This window comes from Macaca nemestrina, chromosome 10, assembly GCF_043159975.1.
Source record: "Macaca nemestrina isolate mMacNem1 chromosome 10, mMacNem.hap1, whole genome shotgun sequence".
NCBI classification, from domain to species: Eukaryota; Metazoa; Chordata; class Mammalia; order Primates; family Cercopithecidae; genus Macaca; species Macaca nemestrina.
Window position 1 is genome coordinate 15,975,194 of NC_092134.1, and position 20,529 is coordinate 15,995,722.

Here is a 20,529-nt window from a genome sequence, read left to right on the forward strand (position 1 = left end):
TCATATTTGGTATACAGGTACACAGAAAAACATAGAGTTAGTCAACCAAACCAAACTTAAGATCTTGGCAGTCTACCAACTTTGACAAGCGTACCCCTCTTGTGCTAGATCTTCACTGACCAATATTATATGGTAGCCACTAGCCACACATAGCCATTTAAATTTAAACTTCAGCTAATTAAAATTAAATATGATGAATGGGTCAATAAAATGTGATACATCAATGCAATGGAATATTCTTCATCTGTAAAAAATAATGAAGTGGTGATACATGCTACAACATGGATGGACCTTGAAAACTTTGTGCTAAGTGGAAGAAGACAGTCACAAAAGAATATGTATTGCAGGATTCCATTTATATGAAATGTCCAGAATCAGAAAATCCATAGAGAGAGAAGGCAGGTTATTGGTTGCTAGGGGTTATGGGGATGGGAAATGGAAGTGACTACTAACAGATAAAAAAGTTTTTCAGTGTGGGGGGTGTTGATGAGAATGTTCTGGAAGCAGATAGTGGGAAGGGTTGCATAACCGTGTGGACGTTCTACATGCCACAGAATTGTACGTGTTTAAACAGTGAATTGTATGTTACGTGAATTACATCTATACCTATCTACACAGTTCAAAATTAAATAAGGCTGGGCATGGTGGTTCATGCTTGTCATCCTAGCACTTTGGGAGGCTGGGCAGGAGGATTGTTTGAGCCCGGGAGCTCAATACCAGCCTGGGCAACATAGTGCGACCTCATGTCTTTAAAAAACTAATTAATTAATTTAATTTAATAGGTTTAAAATCCCATTCCTGACTTCCTCCAGACAGAAGGGAGCGACAGACTCTGCACCCCCACCTTACCAGGAAACTACTGAAGTTCCTGGGGAAGCAAAGTAGAATTTCATGAGAACATGATGGATGTAGAGGAGAAAGCCTATGGTGGCTGTGAAGTCCCTGGTACCATGCATGTCTAACTGATACCTTCTGAGGGTCAGGAATGTGTTGTAAAAATAGAACATGTGCTAACATCAGGAATGATAAAAGCCATGTTGAGTGGCCCAGGTCAGTTTGCTGAGAATAAAACAAATGAAGTTAATTTGAGAGAGAGATTCCTATCCCTGTATTAACAAAAGTATACGTTTTGTTTTGTGTTGTTTTGTTTTTGAGACAGAATCTTGCCCTGTTGCCCAGGCTGGAGTGCGGTGACACGATCTTGGCTCACTGCAACCTCCACCTCCTGGGTTCAATCTATTCTCCTGCCTCAGCCTCCCAAGAGGCTGGGACACTACAGGCACCTGCCGCCATGCCCAGCTAATTTTTTGTATTTTAGTAGAGATGGGGTGTCACCGTGTCACCCAGGGTGGTCGTGAACTCCTGAGCTCAGTCAGTCCGCCCCCCTGGGCCTCCCAAAGTGCTGGGATTATAGGCATGGCACACAGTTTACATACAACGTTCACTACATTCACAGCTCCACTGAGATTCCAGAATCCCCAATTGTACTTGAAATTGCGCTGGAACTGCTGATGGCTGCGAACTTCCTAGATTGTTAAATAAAATAAATTATAATAAACTGTTATCTTTCTTCAGTATTTAAAAAAAAATCCCATTGCTCAGTTGCAGTAAGCAACTGAGAATACACATTTTGCATTCTCAGTAGCCACAGGGGTAGGGGTTACCATATTAGACAGTGTAGAACCTTTCCATCATGATAAGACATCCTATTGGCCAGAGCTGTTTTAAATTTAAGGCCACAGGAGAATAAATGAACCATGCATGGCCTTCTATCTGCATATGAGGATGACTAAACTGACCATTCTAGGCTGGGAGGTGGTAATGAATGTAGACCCTGCCACTTTTACCCACGCCATCCTAGTCTTGGAATGCATACTCATCAGCAACCCCGGGAGAAGAGTACTATGCAACCTTCTGTCATTTAGATGACACTTTTCATCCTGAAAGCAAACGCAGGTAGAGAGCAAATGGGGAAGCTGAGGCCCCTGGGCTGTGAGGATTTCCATGTGGGGAGGCAGTGTTTATCAGCCTGTTCTTGCATTTCCTCCCAGACAAGGAGAGTTGAAATAATGGCTTTTTATACCCATTGGGATAATTCTGTTGCTTGATTTCCATCAGCCAACCCTGACTGAGCAACCAGGAAGGAAGGCCTGTTAAAAGCCACTGTACCGGCCGGGCGCGGTGGCTCACACCTGTAATCCCAGCACTTTGGGAGGCCGAGGCGGGCGGATCACAAGGTCAGGAGATCGAGACCACGGTGAAACCCCGTCTCTACTAAAAATACAAAAAATTAGCCGGGCGCGATTGTGGGCGCCTGTAGTCCCAGCTACTCGGGAGGCTGAGGCAGGAGAATGGCGTGAACCCGGGAGGCGGAGCTTGCAGTGAGCTGAGATCCGGCCACTGCACTCCAGCCTGGGCGACAGAGCGAGACTCCGTCTCAAAAAAAAAAAAAAAAGCCACTGTACCCTTTAGCTGTCAACCTCCTGCTCCCATCCCACTCCCAGCTCTGGCAAACACAAACCTACTTTCTGTCTCTGTAGATTTCCCTGTGCTGGACATTTCATATGAATGGAATCATAATGTGGTCGTTTGTGACTGACTTCTTTCACTTAGTATAATGTTTTCAAGGTTCATTCATGCCGTAGCGTGTATCAGAACTTCATCCTTTTCTATAGCCAAATAATATTCCATTGTATGGATGTGTCAAGTCTTGTTAATCCATTCATCCACTGGTGAACATTTGGATTGTTTTAAAGTCAACATGAGGTCAAACAATGGTAAGAACTATTCTTAAAAATTATCATTATTTTGAATTATCTGTGGTTTTATCTTAAAAATAACTCAGGACATTGGCCGGGCATGGTGGCTCATGCCTGTAATCCCAGCACTTTAGGAGGCCGAGGCAGGCAAATCCCTTGAGGCCAGGAGCTCGAAACCAGCCTGGCCAACATGACAAAACCCTGTCTCTACTAAAAATACAAAAATTAGCTGGGTGTGGTGGCACATGCCTGTAATCCCAGCTACCTGGGAGGCTGAGGCATGAGAATAACTTGAACCTGGGGAGGAGGTTGAGGCTGCAGTGAGCCAAGATTGCACCACTGCAGTCCAGCCTGGGTGACAGAGTGAGATTCTGCCTTAAATAAATAAATAAATAAATAAGGACAGCAATTCTTAGAACTGTTAAAATCGAAGAACAAGTGAGCTTGACCAAAAAAAAAAAAGGAAAATGTATTTGCAGTCATCCAGACATTCATTCAGTATGCTCTTTCTTTACGTAATTCTTAAATATTTAGAGGAAGATGGATTGGGAAATTCTGAGATGTTTACTTTCTTATTTAATGTTAAACCTCTACACATATTAATTTTAGGAATAAATGACATAATAGAATTATATCTTAAGTGCAGGTTAGGTCCTAAAGTCAATGGCAAATCTGACATGTCCAGCACATCGCAGACACTCAAAATATATAGGATGGATGGATGCATGTATGCATGGAAAGATATATGGATGGGTGAGTGAATGGATGGAAGAATGGATGCATGGAAAGATAGATGGATGGGTGGGTGGGTCGATGGGTAGATGGATGGAAGGATGGATGCATGGAAAGATGGATGAGTGCATGGGTAGATGGAAGGAAGGATGGGTGCATGGAAAGATGGATGGGTGGGTGGGTGGATGGGTGGGTGAGTGGACAGATGGATGGATGGAAAGATGGATACATGGATGGGAGGGCGGAAGGGTAGATGAATGGCAGAGTGGATGAGTGGATGGGTGAATGGATGGAAGGAAGACAATGAAAGGGTAGAGTGAAGAAAGGAAGGGAAGGAAGAAGGGAAGGAGGGAAGGGTTACTGGATGGATAGATGAATGGATGGATGGATGGATGGATGAATGGATGGATGGATGGATAGTTGGATAGATGGATGGATGGGTGGATGCAGATACATGCCATGACTTGGAGCTGTTGGCAAGGAGATCCGCTTGGCTGAAAGAGGTCACTGAAAGCCTTGTGTACACCACAGGCAGCCTGTGATGTCTTCTGTGTGGGAGATGATGTCAACATTGAAAAGGCGAACAATTCCCTCATCAGCAATGACCGCAGCTGGAAGAGAAACAAGTTCCGCCTCACCTATGTGGCCGAAGCTCCAGAACTCACGCAAGGTACCTCCCACCACCCTTCTAGGGAGGCATTCATGACAATGGGGGAAAGGCAGGCGATCTCACCTCCAGAAGGTGCTTAGGGAAGATGGGCTTCATTGCTTTGATCTCCCTTTAGTGCAGTCTTACCAAAATGAATACTTTGCTGCCCTCCCACACTCCGTAAAACAAGTACTGGGAAATGTCTCTCTCTCTCTCTGTCTCTCTAGTAACATGCTGTGTTCTTCCAAACCATCCTCTTCTCAACTTAATTCAACCAGATTTTCTTTTTGTTCCGCACTACCCACAACCACCTCACCCATCCCAACCAATGTCTGCCTCATCTGTTCTCTTCTGTCTCTCATTCTACTCCAGAGAACGGTAGAAGTGTCAGTAGAGGGTGAAGAAAATGCTGCAGAGTGTTTGTTTGTATTAATATTCTGAGAAAAGGTCTCATTATGTTTCCCAGACTGGTCTTGAACTCCTGGCCTCAAGTGATCCTCCCACCTCAGCCTCCTAAGTAGTTGGGATTATGGGCATGAGCCACCTTGCCCCGCCTGGGGAGTTTTTAATGGAACATTCAACACCTTCTCAGGAAGACTGTTTTTCTCCCCACAGGTCTATCCAATGTCCACAAAAAGCGAGTCTCAGCTGCCCGACTCCTTAGCCGTCAAAACCTCCAGAGCCCTAAATCCAGGTAGGAACATCTTGGTTCACTGGGTTACCCACCTATTCTCTCAAATGTCACCCACAATGAAGGACAAGCCCTGTGGACTCCAAGGACTGGCTGTTTTCCAATCATTGCAAAGTGCCATAGAGACTCCCTTGCTGCTTTTTAGCATCTGGAGTTCCTGCTTTCCTTTTGCCAAGCTCCAACCTGAAGGGGTGGGAAAAGGAGATGGTGTTGATCTCATGAAAAGAGGAAAGAAAAAGGTTTTCTGAGTAAGGTTTTTTTAACAGTGGACCACACCCCTGTAGATTTGCTACATGTTCATTGTACCACAGCATCTTAGCTGGAAATCACTTAGTCCAAGTATTTCCTATTATGAATGATTTTTTTAATGTAGCTAAAAAGTGGCTACCCACACTCTGCTTAAATTTCTTTGGGTTGATGGGAGATAAAGTCCTAATCGTTAGAAATTAGCTTAATATCCAATATAACCAGTATCTTTTTATCAAATATAACCAAAGCATGTCTTCCTAGCACTTTATTTTAAACCCAGTTTTACTCTCTGGTGACACCTAAGACAAGTTTATTTCTTTCCAAATGAGAGACCTGGAAATAGCCAACAACATTGACCAATCTCCTCTGGGGCCTGATTCCTTCAAGTCATTCTTTCTAAGACATGGTTTCCCAAGCATCTGGCTTTAGTAAAAGGACACACTCTGTCCTGCTGGAAATGTCACTCTCACCTGGTCACAGTGCAGTGGAGAGTATGTGATCACTGCCAAATGTGCTCAGGTTATTATTACCATCACCAATTTGAACAGGACGCGCTAATGCTGCCTGAGATCTCAGGCATGGTTCTAATGGCCGTTTTGCTTTTCCATTAAAAGCGATCACTGCTGTTCTTAGACATCACGTCTTCTCAAAATCGTCACACCAGGTCTGCTCATCTCTCTACTTGTATAAATAATTTTTCTAGCACTAATGAAAGTATTTGCATAGATCCCTGTTGAATAGAATCTTTTACTCTTTGTAGTTACAGCAGAAGAATCAAGAATCTTTTCAAGTCTTGATTCTTTGCCCAGCATAGTTCACTGTGCTGTGCTTGGTTCACTGGGTTACCCACCTCTGCTCCCAGGTGCCACCCACAATAAAGGACAAGCTCTTGCTGATTCCAAGGACTGGCTGTTTTCCAATTATTGCAAAGTACCACAGAGACCCCCTTGCTGCTCTGGGAACAGAGGTGGGTAACCCGGTGAACTAAGCACGGCGCAGTGAACTATGCTGTGCAAAGAATCAAGACTTGAAAAGATGTTCTGCTGTAACTACAAAGTGAAAAACATTCCATTCAACGGGAACCAGTGCAAAGACCTTCATTAGTGCTAGAAAAATTACTCGGCCCAGCATGGTGGCTCACACCTGTAATCCCAGCACTTTGGGAGCCGAGGCAGATGGATCATGAGGTCAGGAGTTCAAGACCAGCCTGACCACCATGGTGAAACCCTGTCTCTACTAAAAATACAAAAATTAGCCAGGTGTGGTTGTGGGGGTCTATAATCCCAGCTACCCAGGAGGCTGAGGCAGGCGAATCGCTGGAACCCAGGAGGCGGAGGCTGCAGTGAGCTGAGATTGCACCATTGCACTCCAACCTGGGTGACAGAGTAAGACTCCATCTCAAAAAAAAAAAAAAAGAGAAGAAAAAAGAAAAAGAAAAATTACTTATACAAGTAGAGAGATGGATGGACAGACCCAGTTTGATCAATTTGAGATGTGATGTCTAAGAGTAGGCTCTTGATTAAGCAGTTCTGGGCTCTAACCCCAGCTCTGCCATGCACTAGCTGTGCAGCCTTGGCTAAGCCATTTAGGTGATCTGAGCCCCTGTCTCCTTACCTACATAATAGGAATGATAGCTATGAAGATGACTAATGTTTTTCTAGAGCTCTCTGTGTTCCAAGCACTGTGCTGAGTCCTCTGTCCAGGATCTTTTATAATTCTAACCAGCCTGGGAAGTAGGCGCTCTTATCATACACATTTTAAATAGGAACAATGACAACTAGAAAATACAAGTGACTTTCTCAAGGTCACACCGACCTGGTTATCTGACTCCAAAGTCAGTGTGCCAAATGGCTACACAGATGGCCTCACCAGCATTGCAAGGCTGCTAAGTATTAAAAATAAGCTACATAAAGCAACTAGCATATCATAGAGTCCCGTCAGTATTCCTTATCCATCCGTGCTTCATGTCACCTGCAAATTTAGTGTGTGTGCTTACTATGTAATCTTCCAAACCTTTGATAAAAGTGATCAACAGAGCAGAGCCCCAGGGCTCTCATATTCTCTCTTAGATTCTCAAACATTAAAGAAATGGAGTGGGAAATTAATCTCTGAATAATTAGTTAAGTGCAATTCAGAGCATAATGGCCCCTGATATGGAGAGGGACTCCGTATTTGAAATATATCTCTTACTACTTATTTTGGTCCTATGGGAAGGGATGATATAAGTAGCATTGCATGAGAAGGCCTAATAATCTACTGGAAATTTCCTTCAGCAACAAACTATGAAAGATCAGCTTACAGAATTTACTCCCAAAGCCATAGTACATAAGTAGCAAGGAAACTTGCAAATGTTTTGATACTAAGTGAAACCAAAAGTCCCAAAATCAGCCCCCACCCCCGCCCATCCAGAGGAGGCACCTGACTCTAAGCGACGGGTCTAAAAGTGACTAGCAAGAGAATATTCCAAACAAGGTTAGAACTGGAGTGTAGAATTCAAATCAGTTATGAATTAGCACAAAAAGGACCCAGTCTTACCTCCGTGTTTCTCTCTTTAAAAGCATGTTCTCTGGCCGGGCGCGGTGGCTCAAGCCTGTAATCCCAGCACTTTGGGAGGCCGAGACGGGTGGATCACGAGGTCAGGAGATCGAGACCATCCTGGCTAACACGGTGAAACCCCGTCTCTACTAAAAAATACAAAAAACTAGCCGGGCGAAGTGGCGGGCGCCTGTAGTCCCAGCTACTCGGGAGGCTGAGGCAGGAGAATGGCGTAAACCCGGGGGGCGGAGCTTGCAGTGAGCTGAGATCCGGCCACTGCACTCCAGCCTGGGCGACAGAGCGAGACTCCGTCTCAAAAAAAAAAAAAAAAAAAAAAAAAAAAGCATGTTCTCTATTTTCAAGCTTAAAGTGCTTTAAAAGCACTACCTATTTTCAAGCTTAATACCATTTCCAGCTTCATAAGGCTTATTTAAAAAAAGAAGAAAAAGGATAATTGAGTGAAAAAGCATGACTCTCCCGTTTTCTCCTGCCCGAGGCTGAAGTTGGGCTGTCTGGCCTAAAAGGCCACGACCAAGATATCACTAATCCCCCTACGAGAGACCATTAATTGCAGGCAAAGTGCTTATGAGGAAGTAGGCAGCCTTTTGAGGATGATCCTTGAAAATCTAAAGAGAAAAGTGACCGCAGTCACCATCACAGCCTGGAAATAAATTTTCTAATGCACGTACAACAATTAGCAAATGACACAGAAGAGAGAGCATAATGGATGGCTGGTGTGTGGGGTGTAGACACCAAGTCCTAGAAATCAGGAGCAAGAGGGGAATGCAGGACTTGAGATGAACCTCTTATGGGAGGGTGGGCTTTAGAAAGGCGGGAAAGAGGAGGGGGGTCCAGGAAGGAAGAACAGCAGAAGTTAAGGTCAGCACCGGGATGTCTGGGAGAATGGCAGACATTACAATGCAGAGTTCTTGATCGGTAGAATGCTTCAGTCTCATCTCCCCTCGAGTAAAATAGCTTCTCTCCAGCCTTCCCCATCTCAACAGAGGACATCAACGTTTGGCTTCAGTCAAAACCTCCAGTGTCATCCTCACTCCTCTCTCCCTCTCGCCTGGGTCATGCAGTCGCTCAGCAGATGCCCTTGGCCTTGTCTTTCAACTACATCTCAGACCCACCACCTTGAGCAAAGCCATGGGCATGTCCAGTCTGACTGACTGGAATAGCCACCCAACTTGTCTCTTGGTTTCTGAGCTTTTCTCTAAAAACACCGGTTTCCAAAGAGCAGACAGAGGAATCTTTCCTTTCTTTCTTTCTTTCTTTTTTTTTTTATTATTTTATTTTATTTTATTTTTGAGGTTAAGAGTAGAAGTTTAATTGATGAAAGAAAGGGCTGGGTGCGGTGGCTCACACCTGTAATCCCAGCACTTTGGGAGGCCAAGGCAGGCGAATCACAAGGTCAGGAGTTTGAGACCAGCCTGGCAGACATGGTGAAACCCCGTGTCTACTAAAAATACAAAAATTAGCTGGGCATGTTGGCAGGTGCCTGTAATCCCAGCTACTCGGGAGGCTAAGGCAGGGGAATCACTTGAACCCGGGAGGCGGAGGTTGCTGTGAGCCAAAATCGCACCACTGCTCTCCAGCCTGGGCAACAGAGTGAGACTCCGTCTGAAAAAAAAAAAAAAAAAAAAAAAAAAAAGCTCTCTGCTGAAGAGAGGGGTCCTGGAGAAATGGGTTGCCAGATCCACGGTGAAATGCACGGGGGCTTGGGGGTTTACAGATGTCTAGTGAGGAGGCAGTGTTTGATTTACATAGGACGCAAAATATTGGTTGGACCAGGCGTGCCATTTGCATAGGGTGCGAAAAACTGGTTTGGACTAGGTGTCCTACTTGTATAAGGTGTGAATTTCTGGCCACCTCCATCCTAATCTTTTACTATGGAAGCGGGTCGTCAGACAGAGGAATCTTTTAAAACCGTGAATTGAAGCCTATCACTCCCCGGCTTCACAGCCCCTGATGGTCTGCTGGACTTCAGGAAACCTCCAAACTCCTTCCCATGGCAGGTCATCATGAGGCTCTTGTGATATGGCTGCTACTATTGTCCAAACAAACACTCCAGCCTTCTTTCACTTCCTTGAACATGCCACCTTTTCTCTGCCTCTGGGCCTTTGCACGTGCTCTTCCCCATCCCTGGAATGCTGTGCCTGCAGGTCTTTGCACGTCTCTGCTTAAATGTCAAATCGCCAGAGAGGTCTCCGTGACTGTCCTATCGACATAGCCTACTCCCCTCAACCCATCACCACCCACTCATCCACATCACCAACCCCACCTGAGATCTTTTAAGTGACTTCTCAATGAGAATAGGGCACTTTGCTGTCCTTCCCCATCACTCTCTCACCAGTGCCTAGAACAGTGCTTGGCACGCAATGTACGGGTGTTGAATGAATGAACCTTGTTAACTTGAGCAGTTCACAGCTGACAATATTTATCCTTTTCACTGAAAAATGCACATTTTCTGGGTTTTTTTTCCATTTAATGCTGGACATTAGCAAATTATTCTTTTATCTGCAAACCTATCATTGAGCCACCGCCAAGCATGTGTGTGTATGTGATGCTTCTGGATGTGACTAGAAATAAATCACACAGAGGGGACACTCGGGGGAGAAGGAAATAGGGCCCAAATGGCGGCTGCTGTTCCATTGCCTCTTCCCCTTCTCCCTGTACTTCTCATATGGCCCGTATGTGTCCCAAGCTTTAAGAAAAAATAAAAAATAGGCCAGGCGTGGTGGCTCACACTTGTAATCCCAGCACTTTGGGAGGTTGAGGCGGGTGGATCACCTGAGATCAGGAGTTTGAGACCAGCTGGCCATCATGGTTAAACCCTGTCTCTGCTAAAAGTACAAAAACTAGCTGGGCATGGTGGTGGGCGCTTGTAATCCTAGCTACTCTGGAGGCTGAGGCAGGAGAATCGCTTGAACCCAGGAGGTGGAGGTTGCAGTGAGCCAAGATCGCACCACTGCACTCCAGCCTGGGCAACAAAGAGAGACTCCATCTCAAAAAAAATAAAAATAATAATTTTTAAAAATGTTTAAAAATTATCCTCTTACAAAGCTCAGCAGAACTGAGATTTAAGACAATTGGTTTATGAGCCAGTGCTACTCCCCAGAGGGTCGGCTTCCCAGCAAAGCATCAAAGACCAGCCCACCAAGGTGCCCTGGGGCCCTGCGGCCATTCAACGCTGGGAGTTCTCAGCAAGCACCCCCAAGCAGCATGCAGAGTCCCCTTGATTAAACTCCCCTTGATTAAACTCCCAGCAGGGCCAGAGCCTGGACCCACCTTCTAGCCCACGGGCCAGCCACTTTCCCATGCCTGCTCCTTGTCTGCACGGCCACCCTCTGCCTCGTTCAAGAGGACTTGGGGGGAGGTGGCTGTGCTCGTGAGCTAGCTCAGCAAGTTTGGGTCCTCTGCGTTTCTATTTTGTACAAATCGTGATGATCTGGGAAGAAAGCGGGAATTGATTTGCGGGCCTTTCAAAGGCTTCCTTTGGGTAAACTTAGGAGGCTCCCAAATTAGAAACCCCACAGCGCCCCCTGCTGGCCCTGGCTTCTAACTTCTTGAAGCTCTCTGGAGGTAATGTCTGCTCCCCAGGAACCAAAGACTGGTGTGAGCTCTGAGAAGGCTCAGTCGTGCAGGTTCCCAGACAGGGCAAGATCTGCCCAGGGAGGGAGAGTGGGACTCCAGACCTTAATACTACCATTCACAATTATGGTCGCTAAGTTCCCCACTATGCTAAGGGCAGGGATGCCTTGCTTCAAGAAAATACTTGACACCGTTTCTTCCCCCAAAATAATATGCCCGCTCAACTCTTTTTAATAATGGTGGCTATTTGTAGCACAAAGGGGTTCTTGGTTGAGCCAAAAACTCCTTTAAATAGCGAGTCCCATTGGGCTATTCAAGTGTTGATTTACATACCATAGAGAATATAGAAACTTCATGTTGAATATCAAGCGTCTCTATCCACTGAAAACTCATTGGCAATGAAGAAAAAGCAGGTCTGAAAAAGCAATCATAGCTCAAAGGGTGCAAAAGATTTGATTTATCCAAGTGTAGTTGATCCTAGAGTTTGCAGGTATTGTGTAAAATGCAGTATACTGTACTGAAAGGTTTTTGTGGGGTTCGTTTTTTTGTTTTTTGGGTGGCGGGGGTGGGGGATATACTCTCTCCCTGTTGCCCAGGCTAGAGTGCAGTGGTGTAGTTTCGGCTCACTGCAACCTCCACTTCCTGGGTTCAAGTGATTCTCCCGCCTCAGCCTCTGGAGTAGCTGGGATTACAGACGCGTGCCACAATGCCCAGCTAATTTTTGTGTTTTTAGTAGAGATGGGGTTTTGTCATGTTGGCCAGGCTGGTCTCAAACTCCTGACCTCAGGTGATCCACGCACCTCCACCTCCCAAAGTGCTGGGATTACAGGTGTGAGCCACTGCGCCTGGCCTGTACTGAAACTTTTTAAAGGACCAGAATAATCACATTCTGAGAGTTTGTTCTTGAAAGCTGTTGGATTAGCACAGGCCTCCTGAACCTGAAACACAAAAATCAATGCAGAAAAGTTATAACCCGGCAGGCAACAGTGAGTTTCCTTCTATGTTGTCTTTTTAGATCTCTCAATGTTGTAATATTGATGAGTTTATGCATAGGAGGAACCCAAGCTTAAAGCCAAGTCTTTTTTCCTTTACTGTTACAACACGAGGAACCCTGGTTGCCAAAGGCGGTGGGGCTTGCAATTCCTAGGAGATGTAGGATTTCACAGATTGGGAATACCACAGTCTGTGGTTACAGTGAAGTGCTAGACACTGAGAGAACCCCTATTAGTACTGAGAATGGGGTGCTAGAATCCAAAAGAAGGGAGTTGAGAAGGAGAGAGTGAGTAGTTATGCCCAATACTGCTTCCAGATCCAGATGAAACCTAGGAAGCAGCCATTGGATTTGCAGTGAGGAATTCACTGGTGACCTTGATGAAAAGCCTCAGTGTAGAATGATGGCTGAGCACTGTGGCCCTTACCTGTAATCCTAGCACTTGGGAAGGCTGAGGTGGGAAGATTGCTTGAGCTCACAAGTTTGAGACCAGCCTGGGCCACATAGGGAAATTCCATCTGTACAAAAAATTCCAAAATTAGCCAGGCATGACAGTGCCTGCCTGTAGTCCCAGCTACTTGGGAGGGCTGACGTGGGAGGATCGTTGAGCTTGGGAGATAGAGGCTGCAGTGAGCCGTGATCGCACCACTGCACTCCAGCCAGGGCGACAGAGCAAGACCCTATCTCACCATAATAATAATAGAATGATGGGGGAATAGGCTTGGTTAGCACAGGCCTCAACAAGAATGGAAGGAGAGAATTGCAGCCAACAGGGACAGACAGAAGAGCCAAAGAAAAGGAGGAAGTAGCTGCTGGCCCTTGTCCTTTGATTCCTCTGCAATTTCCTGCAGTCGGTCAACTATCTTCGTGCGTCTCCACACCAACGGGAATCAGGAGCTGCAGTACCAGCCTGGGGACCACCTGGGTGTCTTCCCTGGCAACCACGAGGACCTCGTGAATGCCCTGATCGAGCGGCTGGAGGACGCACCCCCTGTCAACCAGATGGTGAAAGTGGAGCTGCTGGAGGAGCGGAACACAGCTTTAGGTAACATTCCCAGGGGCCCTTCTCTGCTCTAGGGAGCTGCAGAGGCAGTGGGTGTCTGGGGAAGAGGAGACCCGTTCTTCCCAATCACCAGTCCAGGCAGGAGAGTGGGTCTCTGTTGCTAGCAGCCGATGAGACACTGAAGATTTTCCCCTTTCTCATGGCTGATCAACCTTGGGCCAACCAGCTGAGCAAATAAATGCGCACGGTGCCAGGCCATCGATGGCTCACCATTGGGAGAAGGGGGCTGCTACCTTCCTTCATTGACTAGACGTGGATGTTAGCAGTAGCCACTCTTTTTACTTTCCATCCTCACCACTAACCCTTAGGAAAATCTCTAGTACCCCATTGCCCACCAAGTAAATAACAGCAGAAATCTGATCCTGCCTCCTCTTAGAATCAAAAGGTACTATAGGAAGCTCGATGGCCAACGAGGGATTGAGCCCACATGTTTTACCTCATTAGATCAAGCTCTCGCCTGCTTAAGTGTCCATCCTTGACATTCATATTGAAGAAATTTCAAAGGCAAATGGGTCCCAGTGCTTCATCCAGGAGCACAAGTGGGCTCAAGGGTCAGGTACAAGGAACTGCAGTGACCTTACCTGGCAGACCAATACAGGACTGTCACTTTTACAAAAGAGCTAGGATGTGAAGTCAGGATAGAATGTGAAAGTAGCATATCGTCAAAGCCCTGCTGAAAACCTCTCAGGAAGACACTACGTTAGAGAGACATACCCTCTTTTTTTTTTTTTTTTTTGAGACAGAGTTTTGCTCTTGTTACCCAGGCTGGAGTGCGGTGGCGCAATCTTGGCTCACTGCAACCTCTGCCTCCCAAGTTCAAGTGATTCTCCTGCCTCAGCCTCCTGGGTAGCTGGAATTACAGGCGCATGCCACCACACCAGCTAATTTTTTGTATTTTTAGTAGAGACGGGGATTTCATCGTGTTGGCCAGGCTGGTCTCAAACTCCTGACCTCAGGTGATCCACCCGTCTTGGCCTCCCAAAGTGCTGGGATTACAGGCATGAGCCACCACACCCGGCTGAGACATACCCTCTCTTAATAAATCCTGGCTGAGTGAGGTGGCTGACGCCTGTAATCCCAACACTTTGGGAGGCTGAGGCAGGCAGATCATTTGAGCCCAGGAGTTTGAGACCAGCCTGGGAACATGGTGAAACTGCATCTCTACAAAAAAATACAAAAATTAGCCAGGCATCAGGCCGAGTGCGGCAGCTCATGCCTGTAATCATAATCCCAGCACTTTGGGAGGCCGAGGTGGGTGGATCACCTGAAGTCAGGAGTTCGAGACCAGCCTGGCCAACATGGCAAAACCCCGTGTCTACTAAAAATACAAAAAATTAGCCGGGCATGGTGGCACATGTCTGTAATCCCAGCGACTCAGGAGGCTGAGGCAGGAGAATCGCTTGAACCTGGGAGGCAGAGGTTGCAGTGAACCGAGATCGCACCATTGCACTCCAGCCTGGGTGACAGAACGAGACTCCATCTTAAAAAAAAAAAAAAAAAAAATTAGTAGGGCATGGTGGCTCATGTCTGTATTCCCAGCTACTCAGGAGCGTGAGGTGGGAGGATCACTTGAGCCCAGGAGTTCAAGGCTACAGTGAGCTGTGATCGCATCACTGCACTGTAACCTGGGCAACAGAGTGAGACCCAGTCTAAAAAAATAAATAAATAAAATAAAATAAAATAAATCCAACCCAGACAATACTTCCTCTATGTTGAAATAGAGCTTTTTATTTGGGATCGAACCCCTGATGGAGGAGAGGCTTATATTTAGGGACATATTGGAGGAAGAGTATATAGAGGGAGTACAATATAGTAGTCAGAACAAGGTCTGAAGCCACACTGCCTGACTTCACGCTTATGAGCTGTGTGACCTCGGGCAAATTTCTTAACCTCTCTGTGCTTCTATTTTTCTCAGCGGGGAGAAGAATAACACTGTCTTGGATTGTTGTGATGATTAAATGAGTTAATATAAAATACTAATAATAGTACTCAGCACATAGACTGTGCTAGATAAGTGTTAGTGTTTATAATGACAAACACTAACATCCCATTCAGGGGGTGAGAGGCTGACACCATCCCATGATACATGGGGCTGAAATAGGCTTATCTCTGTCACCCACAGCTGGGGGCTCGTTGTATAGAACGCCAGTGGACTATGCCATGCTATTTTAATATTTTTCTCCTCTCTTCATGTATTTTTCTTAATTTTTGGATTCATTTGCATAATTAATTTTGGATTTGCTTCTTGCACACATGAAATCCCCTGGATTCTGGGCATGGAAGGTGGAGAGCTAGAAGGTTGCTTGGCTCTGGAGCCACCCTCCTCACCTGGCCCCATCCTCTGCTCCAGGAGCAGACCTGAACCCCCGACTTAGACTCAAGCCCTCCCACACCCACCCCTCACCCGCCTTGTACCTCCACAGGCGTCATCAGTAACTGGACAGACGAGCACCGCCTCCCACCCTGCACCATCTTCCAGGCCTTCAAGTACTACCTGGACATCACCACGCCACCAACGCCCCTGCAGCTGCAGCAGTTTGCCTCCCTAGCCACCAATGAGAAGGAGAAGCAGCGTCTGCTGGTCCTCAGCAAGGTGGGTCCTCAGGCTTCGCACAACCCTAGGGAGCGCCTTTCATCTCCTCGTCTTTAAAGAGTTGAAAACTGTTATTACCAGGCTTCCAGCAGATGGCAGTCTTGAGCCAAGGGGGCCATTATTTGCTGTAGGTCGCCATATTGGCTGGTCCAATGTGGCTAGTCTGCCCCCAGTTCTAAGGCCTGGCAGAGCAAGAGTGACTCCTTTGAATCAAACAGTTCCCTGGCTACAACTGAAATTTCTATTCTTTCTGTCTTCCTTTGGAACCTTGGGCTTCCATTAGTGCCATTTTAGGCCATGCTTAGGAGAAAAACAGGATCTCACCATGCCTTGGTTTAAAGATAAGGTTTTTTCTTGTTTGTTGTTTTTTTAAGTTTTATGGATACTTGGTAGGTGTATGTATTTATGGGGTACATGTGATATTTTGATACAGGTATACAATGTGTAATAATCGCATCAGGGCAAAGGGGGTATTCACCCCCTCAATCATTCATCATTTCTTTGTGTTGGAAACATTCCAATTCCACTCTTTTAGTTATTTTTAAATATATAATGAATTATTGTTGACGATAGTCACCTTGTCTAGATCTAGGAAATAGTAGATTTTTTTTTTTTTTTTTTTTTTTTTTTTTTTTTTTTTGTCCCTAAGACAGAGTCTCACCCTCTAGCCCAGGCTGGAGTGCCGTGTGGCACAATCTCAGTTCACTGCAACCTCCATTTCCCAGGCTCAAACGATTCTCGTGCCTTAGCCTCCCGAGCAGCTGGAATTACAGGCATCTGCCACCATGGCCAGCTAATTTTTGTATTTTTTTCTTTAGTAGAGATGGAGTTTCACCATCAAATTCCTGACCTCAGGTGATCCACCCACCTCAACCTCCCAAAAATGCTAGGATTAAAGGCATGAGCCACCACGCCTAGCCTAGATCTTATTCCTTCTAACTGTATTTTTGTACCCATGAACCATCTCCACTTTCCCCCACCCCTCCCCACTACCCTTCCCTGCACTGGTAGCCCTCCTTCTACTCTCCGTCTTCATGACTTTATTTGCTTCTAGTTTTTAGCTCCCACAAATGAGTGAGAACATGCAAAATTTGTCTTATTGTGCTTGGCTTCTTGCACTTAACATGATGTCCTCCAGTTCCATCCATGTGGCTGCTATGATGAGATTTTGCCAATGCAGAGGAGCTGCAGGTGGAACTACTAGAGATCAGAGGTCTCTGATTGTAAAATGAACCAAACGTAGCCTCTACCACCTTGCTTAGAAATCCTGGGATCACCTGCCCCAGCCTGCTGCAAAGCCTTGCTCAGTGAGAATTCTACCCAGGAGAACGGCCCACGCTGCTACCAATGGGGGCTCCTTCCCAGAAAGCAAGCCCCCAGCACAGGATGGCTTAGCTTTCTTCTGCCGTCCAGGAGAGGGGATTGAATGGTGAGCAGCAAGGAAGAGGCTAATTAGCGAGTGCGTAGTATTTAGAAATATGAAAATAAATACCAGAAGGAACACTTAAAGAGCTGTAAGTAGTTACCTCCGGGGAGTAGGAAGCAGATGGCAGAGGTAGAACAGGAGACCATTATTTTTAATCATAAGCTTTACAAAGTTATTTAACTTTTTAGACTATCTGCAAGTATAATTTTGATTTAAAACTTTTAATTAATGGGGGAGGGTGGCTAATAGGAAGAAGGACTGTAGATTGCACTGTTGGTACCTTATTAGATTGCACTGTTTTTACCTTATTTAAAGTAGAATTTGGGCACAGTGGCTCATGCCTGTAATCCCAGCACTCTGGGAGGCAGAGATGGGAAGATTGCTTGAGGCCAGGAGTTTGGAACCAACCCGGGCAACATAGACCCCATCTCTACAAAAAAATTAAATTAGCTGGGCATCATGGCACATGCCTGTAGTCCCAGCTACTCAGGAGGCTAAGGTGGGAGGATCACTTGAGCCCAGGAGTTCGAGGCTATGGTGAATCACGATCTTCCAACTGTACTCCAGCCTGGGTGAAAGAGCAAGACCCCATCTCTATAAATAAATAAATAAATAATAGGCCGGGCGCAGTGGCTCACGCCTGTAATCCCAGCACTTTGGGAGGCTGAGGCAGGCGGATCACCTGAGGTCGGGAGTTCGGGACCAGCCTGGCCAACGTGGCGAAACCCTGTCTCTATTAAAAATGCAAGAATTAGCTGGGCGTGGTGATGGACACCTGTAATTCCAGCTACTCAGGAGACTGAGGTAGGAGAATTGCTTGTACCCAGGAGATGGAGGTTGCAGTGAGCCGAGATCACGCCACTACACTCCAGCCTGGGTGACAGAGCAAGAATCTGTCTCTAGATGGATAGAAGATAGATAGATAGATAGATAGATAGATAGATAGATAGATAGATAGATAGATAATAGATAGATAGATAGATAGATAGATAGATAGATAGATAGATAGATAGAATTTGATATAACCCATGTGTATTAGTTTATTTCTTCCAAAAAGTACAGACTTCAAGACAGGATTAAATGAGCAAGGATTTTTATTAGGGGAAACACTTGTGTGACATAAAGTGGAAAGGGATCAGATAGGGCTGGGAGAACCACCAGACCTCAAAACAAATCTAACGCCAGCCAAAGGAAAAGGAAGAAAGGTGGGATGAGAACGTTCTAGACTGCAGTGCAGTTTAAGGAAGGCCCAGCAGGGTTCTTGAGGAGTCCTGGAGACTCCTGTGCTTGGTCATTGGCAGGGAGCAGCCTGCGGGAAGGCAGGCCTGGCACCAACAGGGTGATGGATGTCCGTTTCAGGTAATGTCAGTTTCAAAGAGTTGAAAGCCCAGGGCTCTTTGTCCATTTTGCTCCTGCAGTTGCAGGCCAGTCAGGCTGGAGGTCTGAGAAGCACGATGTCAAGGATGCCATCGCCTATTAATAAGGCCAGAACAGGCCGGGCGCTGTGGCTCACGCCTATAATCCCAGCACTTTGGGAGGCCGAGGTGGGCAGATCACAAGGTCAGGAGATTGAGACCATCCTGGCTAACACGGTGAAACCCCGTCTCTACTAAAAATACAAAAAATTAGCTGGATGTGGTGGCAGGCGCCTGTAGTCCCAGCTACTCGGGAGGCTGAGGCAGGAGAATGGCGTGAACCCTGGGAGGCGGAGCTTGCAGTGAGCCAAGATCATGCCACTGCACTCCAGCCTGGGCAGCAGAGTGAGACTCCATCTCAAAAAAAAATAAAAAATAGATAAATAAATAAGGCCAGGACAGTCTTTAGAAACTGGGGAAAATCTTTGTTATACAGTGCACTGGCACGCTGGTCTCAGAAACTGAGCCTTCTGTTCCAGCAATCAGAGACTGCCTAGGGCATCTTCTGAGATTAAGGAAAAATAACTCCAGAGCTCCAGAGAGTTCCTCTGTTGCCTGGTTACAGCTGGGCTTTGCTGTCAACACGTCCCCAAACATGGTCCTCCACACACCCCAACCTGATTTTTCCGGGGCTGTCACTCACCGCCATGAACATGACCCAAGCTCTCCAAAGATGCATCTCCAGATTCTGCAACCAACAAATCACAGGTCTCCACCGAATGCTGCCACTCCCCGCGTGAGTCATGACTCCCTTCTATAGTGCGTCTCTCTTGACTTCAGGAGTGTGCAGTGACTAGAAACACAAATTCTGAAGACACACTGTCTAGAGCAAGGCTCAGTTTCACCCAGCATCACCACCTAGTAGCCATAGGACCTCTATCACCCTCAGTTTCTTCATATATAAAATGGGGAAACAGTAATACCTATTTCATAAGGTCCTCATGAGAATCAAAACAGCACAGAATAATTGCTATTCAAGTGTTAACTGTTATTGCTCTTTCTTTTTCTTTTCCTTCTCTTTGTCTTTTTCTTTCCTTCTCCTTCCTTCCTTCCTTCCTTCCTTGCTTGCTTTCTTCCTTTCTCTCTCTCTGTCTTTCTTTCTTTCTGTCAACAGGGTCTCACTCTGTCACCCAGGCTGGAGCGCAGTGGTGTGATCCTAGCTCACTGCAGCCTCAAGCACCTGAACTCAAGCAGTCCTCCCACCTCAGCCTCCCAAGTAACTGGGGTACTGCAGACATCCACCACCACATCCAGCTAATTTTTCTTAAATTTTGTAGAGACAGGGTCTTACTATGTTTCCCAGGCTGGGCTTGAACTCCTAGTCTCAGGTGATTCTCTCTCCTCCGCCTCCCAAAGCACTGCGATTACCAGCATGAGCCACTACACCTGCCAACTGTTACTTTCACTTTGCCGCCTTCTTAGACCCCCTCAGGTCCTCATGGGAACTATGTAGCAGCTGGGTTCAAGCTTGTCTCTGTCGGTCTCCTTGGCACAGGGTTTGCAGGAGTATGAGGAATGGAAATGGGGCAAGAACCCCACCATCGTGGAGGTGCTGGAGGAGTTCCCATCCATCCAGATGCCGGCCACCCTGCTCCTGACCCAGCTGTCCCTGCTGCAGCCCCGCTACTATTCCATCAGCTCCTCCCCAGACATGTACCCTGATGAAGTGCACCTCACTGTGGCCATCGTTTCCTACCGCACTCGAGGTGGGCGGAGGCACTGGGAGAGCCCCCTCAGCTGCATTTTCCCCCAAGGGGCCTCTGGAGGGCTCCCTAAACCACTGCCTGCAGGCTAAATCCCAAATCCCTGGGAAGAGACACACCCCCAAGACC

At 46.5% G+C, this 20,529-nt stretch overlaps 1 protein-coding gene and 1 pseudogene across 4 annotated transcripts in view; both read left to right on the forward strand.

Annotated features, from left to right (window-relative positions):
* LOC105495113 (nitric oxide synthase 1) overlaps positions 1 to 20,529 on the forward strand; it is a 147,155-nt gene that overhangs the window by 114,549 nt on the left and 12,077 nt on the right. For all 4 annotated transcript variants that reach the window (XM_011764385.3, XM_011764337.3, XM_011764352.2 and 1 more), the window contains 5 exons: positions 4,023 to 4,161; positions 4,756 to 4,834; positions 13,052 to 13,245; positions 15,687 to 15,856; positions 20,193 to 20,403. In XM_011764385.3, coding sequence (XP_011762687.1) covers positions 4,023 to 4,161; positions 4,756 to 4,834; positions 13,052 to 13,245; positions 15,687 to 15,856; positions 20,193 to 20,403 — 793 coding nt within the window. The remainder of the gene's footprint in view (positions 1 to 4,022; positions 4,162 to 4,755; positions 4,835 to 13,051; positions 13,246 to 15,686; positions 15,857 to 20,192; positions 20,404 to 20,529) is intronic.
* On the forward strand, positions 951 to 1,931 carry LOC139356519 (elongin-C-like; annotated as a pseudogene).